Genomic DNA, 7,569 nt, shown 5'->3' with positions numbered 1-7,569 from the left:
AGCTCCGGCTAAACTTTGTGGGATCGATTATTTCATGAATATTCATCAACTGCGATTTAACTCTAGTTTGGTGCACAGGTTGTTGTTTTTGTCTGTAGTTTTTCTCCTTCGCGCAATCCATCAACCATGAGGCTAAAGTTTCATAAGGTTCAACACGCTCTCCATTCTTTGCTTTCAAGAACGGTACTCTAAGAATACCTTCTGACATACAAGCTATATCACTTTCTCTTCCTTATCATAAATTCAAAATGCAACTTTTTTTTCTAATTTTCGGCAGGATTACCAACACTTCTGAGGGACGAGGGTATTTTTTATTTAGCGGAAAGACCTTCAAACCTTTTTGAGTATGTTATTTTCCTATCATCGGTTTTATACGATGGCGTGATTGAACTTGAATATATTTGACATGATGCTTTTAATGTAACCCCATTTGAACATCGTTGAGCTTCAGAAGTACCTCAAATCAAGAATGTGACCATTATTAGTAATAGTACCCTTCGTATGGTGTACAAGTTTGTTTTCACAGCTTATAAGTGTACATTATTGCAGGTTATTATAGCTACTTGTACACCAGATGTTTTGCCGCAACGATATGGCAGAAGCTGTGTCATGAGGATCCAATGTCGTTAACGACAGGATCCGCTGTTGTTGAACAGTCTTGTGGGTGCTGGGATTTTGAGGGATTGTAATGGAAGAATAGTTCCTGATATTACCTGTCTTTGCGACAAAATGAAGTTGGGAGAGGAGGTATAGTGAACAGCCGCTGTCGTGAACATTGAGTTCTGAAGCAGCAACACAAGGAATGAAATTGAGGGAGCTGAAGTGCTCATCTTGTAGGAAACAATGTCAAGCGTAGCCGCCCTAACAGCCGTAGGGATTTTGCACTGGCGTTGCTCGGGCAATGTTGGAGTACCATGTTTTCTTACACATCAACATGGATTTTGTAGCATATAGAATAATCAATAAAGCCATTTGATTTCAAGAAACTTGCGTTTGAATTTTGACATGGATGAAAAAGAACAAACGGTACAGATCATTTACGTAATCTACTTGAAGCTAACAGCCGGAAGTTTACTGCTCCGGTTCACTATCCATTCACGAATAATTGAATTCACTTCATCGGGCAGTTCGTCGTGCGGGCAATGACCTAATTTCAAGAACAACGAAAGGAATAAACTTGTATGAAACTTTTGAGCATAAACAGAGCATAAAACAATGGAAATATTTTACACACCGGCATCCAACTCCTTGACGATGAACCCAGCACAATGCTCTTTAAGCATAGTCACTGTTGACTTGGAGTCCGATATTGGATCTCTCATCCCCTAACCGAGACAGACAGACAAAACAGTAGGATTAAGGGGTTTTAAACAAAATCAAGAGAAGAGAGAGATTTCTCTCTGCTTGTTAAGACTTAATAATTTACCTGTATAATCATAACTTTGTCCTTGAATTCATCCAAGAGATAATTAAGAGGGATTGAGAGATTGAAGCTAAAAACGCTTTCAAGGACCACTACTACCCCGGGATCATATGACTTTCAAGTTACGTTAAGGAGACTTTTGACTAGTTACATGTTTTTTAATTTGTATAAGAAAAATCAACTGTGATTGCTAGTTCCTAGAGAAAAATAAATATACTTCACATGGAAGAGGATACTGCTCTTAGCATTTCATCAATAAGCCAATTGTCGACTCGCTCTGTTTTCTGCAGAGAAAGGGTAGTAAAACACACAAACGAAAACTAAGAAAGTGAACCATATTAAAAAAAAAAAAAAAAGACAGTAAAGATACTTACAGATGGGTAGCAATTCTTCACTATGTCCTTGAGTGTCAACCTTAAGTAGAACAAAAGGAATTTAGCACCTAGCCATGAAGCACCCGAAGTTCTTCTCTCCTGAAACAGAAAACTATATTATGAGACTGTCAAAATCGTACGAAAGAAAGGGATCTTGCACAGTTTTAATCAACCTTACCTTGGCAAACAACACAGAGGAATATCCTGGAATAACATTCCCACCACTGTTGATAAGAACCACAGATTTGACCAAAGCAGGCCAAAGACGAGCGACAATTGCAATAATATAACCTGGAGACAGAAAATCGTAACAAATACCAATAAGATAACACAACAGATATGCACACTGGAGAAAAAAATCTAAAAATTAAAGCAGATACGCCACCAGAACTTTTTAGGTAAGTTGTAAGACATCGTTTAGGTAAGTTGATCATCTCCTTTCTAGTTTAAAACGTACCACCAATTGAGTTCCCAACCAGATGTGCTGATTCACCCACAACTTCAATAATGAAATCTCTAAGCATTTCAGCCCACATGAGTTCAGTGTATTCAATATTTGGCTTTTCCGATTTGCCAAATCCTAATAGTGTGATGGCCCATACTCGGTTTCCACCTTCAGCAATGGCGCGTATGTTGTCACGGTAATGCTCCAAGAAGGCTCCAAAACCATGAACCAGAAGAGTAGCAGGACCTTCTTCACCCACAACTGTATACTGACAAAAGGATAGTAGTATCGTAGTGAAAGAGTAGGTACCCCAATCTACAACATAAAGCTAGCCAAGTCTTTATCCAGATTACAAGGTACAGAATATCTTTGAAATAGAAAAGATCAGTTTCGAACAAAATACCTGAATTAGATAGCCTTTCCATCTCCAGATACGAATATCAAATCTTCTGTCATCACTTAACTGACTTTTTAGAGCAACAAGCAAATACCACTGTCACAAAACATAACTCAGTTGCTTACAAATATGTTATGCGATAAATAATGTTTTTTTGCAAAGAAAGCAACTTAGGTAAGTCTCCGAAAAGCCACTTCAATCAAAAAATAAATACAATTTTCGCATAACTGGTACAGCACCTCCATTGAGCACACCGAATCAACAGTTGCGGCAATTGTAGCAGATAAATATCCAAAAGGAGACAGAAATCCAGAATCTTGTTCTTTCTTATACTTGAGAGTTTCAAAATATACTCTTCTTCTGGATAGGATGCCAAGAAAAAGGGCAGGACCAAAGAGCGTAGTAAATGAAGCTCCATCCCGACTTTCAGCACAGGGCATCTGTTCATGTATTCTGCAACAAGATTATCCCAAAAGAACCTTAGTTAATGCAGGAATGAAGTGGAAAGGAATATCTGATCATTAAGTTTTTGTACGGTAAAATATGACCACATACTTCCACCAGTAGTGATCACGTTCCGTTCCCTCCAAATATCTCAAGTATGCACCCAAAGCTTTCAATGCGTTACTCGTCCCTCCTCCCAGAGAATTTCCCCTTGTAGTGACAAACATAGAATTCTCGCGCTTCTTTGATGGGAACTGGACATGTCTAGAACTCGAGTTGTTTAGATTTCTTTGCCCAGGCTTCAAAAATTCCTTCATCAAAATCGTTTCAGCGCACATCTCCTTCATTGAATTCCAACTCTCTTCCATTTTGCATGGATTTTCTTTGATAAATTGTTTCAAATCATTAAATGTGGGGATAGGACCTGAATCATAGTAAAGCGATTATGGCCACTACTACTTGCAAGATATATCTTTGACAAATTTAGTAGCGAAACTAATCAAGTAGAAGTATAAGCAGAAGAATTAACAATATGGGAACCCTTACCCCAATCCACTTCCATGTTTCCATCAGTTAATGTTGCGGCCGATAGTGGCAAAGTTACTGGCAATCTAAGTTTGGTAAATTCATCGTATGAATCTGGAATACCCTTCAAGCTCTACAAAATCACACTCATCCAACCAATCACTCAATAGTAACCAAGTGTATCACCAACCAGCACCTCAAAAACAAATAAAAAAAAACAATCAAGACAACGACAACTACCTTCACATCATAAAATGGAGTCCGCCACAGCACAAAGTTGGGGGAAGACCGCATTGCCGCCAAGGTGTCCCTGACACTATCAGTCATCTTCCTCAAGCCATACTCCACCTCCTCCTCGGCATATAATGTACTAACAAACTGAACCTGTTGCAATCCTCTCCAATGATGAGTGGTTCAACTAGTCTCTAATACAATAGAGAAACCTACCCACAGCTCGGATACTGATGTGGCGGAATTCCAATCCAATCCCGCATTTTGATGCATTTCTGCGTGATTATCTTGGAATTCCGCCACAATGGCATCCCCGTGGCAGGAAGTTGTTTCTCCTCATACACAATAAGCAAAGCTATTGAGATAACAACCTCTTTTACAAGCTCTTGAATCACATTTTCGGCATTCCCCAACCGAATCATCAAGTTCGCACCTTTATCCTTCAACGAGCTTCTCAAATCTTGCAAAGCAATCAAAACCGTTTCTTGCATTTTCTCGGGAAAACCTGCCCATTTTCCCTCCAATGAATCCACCTATAGATATAATCGTACATCACTATACGTGTGTGTGTGTGTGTGTGTCAGAGTGTCAGTGTGTGACTTACGGGAGATGATGCGATGATCGAAGACATAGATTGGAACCACGGCGGAGTGGTTGGAGGCGGCGAGGAGGGCGGGGTGGTCGTCGATCCGGAGGTCGTGCTTTAGCCAAACGAGGGCCACGCCGGCGGGCTTCTGAGTACCGTTGACTGAAATTTGAGCTTTGAAATTGAGACGGCACCGTTTTGGCGAGATACAGAAGGTGTTTGGGGAGGAGGAAAGCGAAGGGAAGTGCAGGAAAGTGACGAGCGAGGCCATGCGGAGTAGAGTGTGCAGTGTGAGAGTTTCATGTCCGTTTAAGGAAAGCAGAGAGGGGAAAAGGCATTCGTTGAGGATAAAGCAGGAGACTTCGAGGATTTGGCATCTTTGGAATGCAGAGAAAGAATTCAAACTGTTTTTGTGGAGCAGAAAATTGAATCAAACACCTGAAATTTGAAAATTTGTTATTGTGGAGGAGAAGAACCCAATGCTTAACAGAACTCAATTTTTTCACATTTTGCTCGGAAGGTCAGCATTTCGAACTAATAATATAATATTATGTTACATAAGGTGAGGAAGTAGAATCAGAATTTTAGTCAAAGAGAGGTTCAAAAGTTTCAATCTAAAACGTTCTTCTGATTTTATAAAAGTTATTATACTGTGTGGTAAGTAACCAATTATCATCATTTGGGTCTGGTATGATGTCGTCCTCTTTCTTAAACCTAAATCTTAAGCCTTTTTGACTTCCTTCCTCTCTCCCTCCACTGATCTCCAGACTAGGGTCCTTCTCAAAGCTCACAAGCAACGAATTGCTTGAACTTCATAAAAATCATCAATCTCAAATCAAACCCGATAAAAAAATTAAAATAAAAAGTAAAAACGTTGAATTAGAATCCTAAATCTACGGAAAAACCTTGAAAATCGTAATGTGTAAAAATATTACAATGGGGCTGAGACCATCGCTGTCCCTTCGTGCACTAAAACCTAATTGTTTGTTCGTCAAGAGTGAACGACGCGTCGTTTGCTTTGATAGCCAAAACACACAAAAGGAGCAAAAATAAGCAAATTTTCTTCTAACGAACTAAACTGAAAATGGCGCTAATTCAGTGTCCCTCATCATCTCTCACCACCAAGCCCTATCATCATCACCTTCCTCACACTCCTCCGCTGCTTCACTTTTCAACCAGAACCCACTTCACAGTGAAGTCCCAGACCCCATCGGAGCCGTCAAAACCCGCCGCCGAGGCCACCCAGGTCCCACCCAAGAAACCCACCTCAGCCGGGACAGGCTTCGGCCCGCCTCCTCCTTCTTCGGCCAAGCCGAATTCCGCCGCTGATAAGAAGAAAGGGAGGGCGGCGGTGATTCGGAGGTCGCCGGTGGAAAAGCCCCTGCTTTATTCTGAAGAAGATCAGGCTAAGGCCAAAGAGATGGGAACAAATGAGAGCGCTTTTGTTCTCGCTTGGTTGGGGCTCGGCGGCGTCATCCTAGCCCAAGGCCTTCTTCTCGCCGCTTCGGGTAACCTTTCCGTTCATTGTGATTGAATTGATGTGAATCATGTGAAAATTTTGTAGGTATTTTGCAAAGATTGGATTTTTTTGTTAGCATTTGGTTGAAATTGTAGGAGTCAGTAAGTTTGAATCGTTTAAATTGTGGAATTGTTTGGTTTGATAGATTTCGAATTGTGATTTCCGTTAACTAGGATTGACTTGCTAGATTTATAAGCTTTGGTTTTGGGGATCTTATTAAATGTGACTCTGAATTCGACCTTGCGGTTTTTGAGTCCTCCAACATGCTGGCAAGTTAGAACCCAATATTCATTGTTTAGAATCCAATTTAGTATCTTGAGTCCTTTTCGGCCGTTCTCTTAGTATAATCTGTATAGCCACCCCTTGTTCATGTCCACTGTTAAGTGGTAAGACGTATCAGCAGTGGATGCTGCATAAATTGTTTAGGTTTAAGAAAGTTTGTCCAAACGAGCGGCTGAAGTTTAAAATCGGAGTTGAATAATATTTCACTCTTACTGATCATCCTATGACTTAATTGGAAAACCCAACAAGTTATTGAGAATATCATGTATTGGAAAGAGTTTGCACAGAAGGCCATTTTGATCCTCTTTGTCGAAGCTCAGCGCCAACTATAAACTATCAGTCACATAAGATATGGACCAGAACGGGCATAGTATGACAAATGACAAAACTTCTGGCTTCCAAACTTCCCAATTTGAGAATTCAACAATCTCATAAACACATTCCTTTTGGCGCATAATGTAACCAACTGAACCCTCTGATTAAAGGAGTATTATCGCATCCGTTCTTCACGTATCTGGAAAAGCAGTACATTGTCCATTATGATTGATTACTTGAACTTTAGCGACAGACTAGATAATAAAATCTTGGAAGTTATTTCTGTGATTGATTCGATAAGGTATGATTTATGTTTTCTTCACATTGTGATAATTTGTTAACTTGCATTTCAGGGTTCCTGCCAGAAGAGTGGGACAAGTTCTTTGTGAAGTATTTATATCCATCTTTTACACCAACAGTCGGCTTGTTCGTTGCTGGAAGTGTTGTATATGGAGTGGTGAAGTATCTGCAGAATGAGGAACTTAAAGGTCAGAAATGATATTTACTTTGTATACATAGAAACTTTCAGGTAAATGAGGAAACATTTCAGTAGCTTTTAAGGCTGTACTTGTAGTGCTTTCATTGTTTATAGGACGATGAATCAGCTGAAAAAAAATCGCAAACAGCTTCCATTTGTTCCTTAAATCACTTCTGTGCACCATCCCTTGATTCATTTCTACAAGCTATACTTAAGGCCATGCTTTTTTTAAAAGTCATGTGGCATAAGATCGGTATCAGGCAGATCGTTGGATCACATGGGTTCTAGACCCTACCATGGAGAACCCTCATGAGCAAATGGCCTCTTCTGTAACTGAACTGTCCAGCTCAAGAGAGAAGCTGTCCACAATCGTATGTCACAAACCAGTTGACCCTGTGCTCTGGCCTTCCTATCATCCTCACGGTGCCTTTTACTTATATATCCAATACCATAGTAGTGCACTCATCGGTCATTGTTAGAATTAGAAAGGAGCAGATGATCTCATGCAACATTTAGTCTTGCGTCCTGCTATCCTTAGTTGTTAATGGTA

General features: G+C 40.1%; 2 protein-coding genes across 3 annotated transcripts; one reads left to right on the top strand and one right to left on the bottom strand.

Moving 5' to 3' along the window:
• Positions 1-956: 956 nt before the first annotated feature.
• Positions 957-4,934, bottom strand: LOC137720705 (uncharacterized). Of its 2 annotated transcripts, none has more exons than XR_011066576.1 (14): positions 4,444-4,934; positions 4,211-4,344; positions 3,849-3,992; positions 3,630-3,741; positions 3,195-3,507; positions 2,879-3,092; positions 2,646-2,735; positions 2,255-2,510; positions 1,976-2,088; positions 1,798-1,896; positions 1,660-1,700; positions 1,427-1,537; positions 1,235-1,325; positions 957-1,147 (listed from the first exon to the last, which is right to left on the bottom strand). XR_011066576.1 is itself a non-coding variant. In XM_068459808.1 (14 exons), the coding sequence occupies exons 1-14, from the start codon at positions 4,694-4,696 to the stop codon at positions 1,047-1,049; spliced, it is 2,079 nt and encodes a 692-aa protein (XP_068315909.1). In that variant the 5' UTR covers positions 4,697-4,934; the 3' UTR covers positions 957-1,046. The 2 variants fall into 2 exon arrangements, 1 of the variants encoding a protein (XP_068315909.1); XM_068459808.1 differs by having other exon boundaries at positions 1,660-1,707.
• Positions 4,935-5,498: 564 nt separating this feature from the next.
• Positions 5,499-7,202, top strand: LOC137721359 (protein LPA2-like). The gene is made up of 2 exons (XM_068460457.1): positions 5,499-5,933; positions 6,895-7,202. The coding sequence occupies exons 1-2, from the start codon at positions 5,510-5,512 to the stop codon at positions 7,038-7,040; spliced, it is 570 nt and encodes a 189-aa protein (XP_068316558.1). The 5' UTR covers positions 5,499-5,509; the 3' UTR covers positions 7,041-7,202.
• The last annotated feature ends 367 nt before the right edge of the window (positions 7,203-7,569 follow it).

Source organism: Pyrus communis, chromosome 16 (assembly GCF_963583255.1).
Source record: "Pyrus communis chromosome 16, drPyrComm1.1, whole genome shotgun sequence".
Taxonomy (NCBI): Eukaryota; Viridiplantae; Streptophyta; class Magnoliopsida; order Rosales; family Rosaceae; genus Pyrus; species Pyrus communis.
Note: the sequence above shows the minus strand (reverse complement) of the source record. Positions and strands in the feature narration are given on the sequence as shown.

Bases quoted from the DNA above. Each gene is read 5' to 3' on its own strand.
- LOC137720705 (XM_068459808.1), bottom strand. From the start codon at position 4,696: ATGGCCTCGCTCGTCACTTTCCTGCACTTCCCTTCGCTTTCCTCCTCC. The intron at 3,093-3,194 runs GTATGTGGTCAT...ATCTTGTTGCAG, and splicing joins CGTGATCACTACTGGTGGAA to AATACATGAACAGATGCCCT. The intron at 1,708-1,797 runs GTAAGTATCTTT...CTTTCTCTGCAG, and splicing joins TGAAGAATTGCTACCCATCT to AAAACAGAGCGAGTCGACAA.
- LOC137721359 (XM_068460457.1), top strand. From the start codon at position 5,510: ATGGCGCTAATTCAGTGTCCCTCATCATCTCTCACCACCAAGCCCTAT. The intron at 5,934-6,894 runs GTAACCTTTCCG...CTTGCATTTCAG, and splicing joins CCTTCTTCTCGCCGCTTCGG to GGTTCCTGCCAGAAGAGTGG.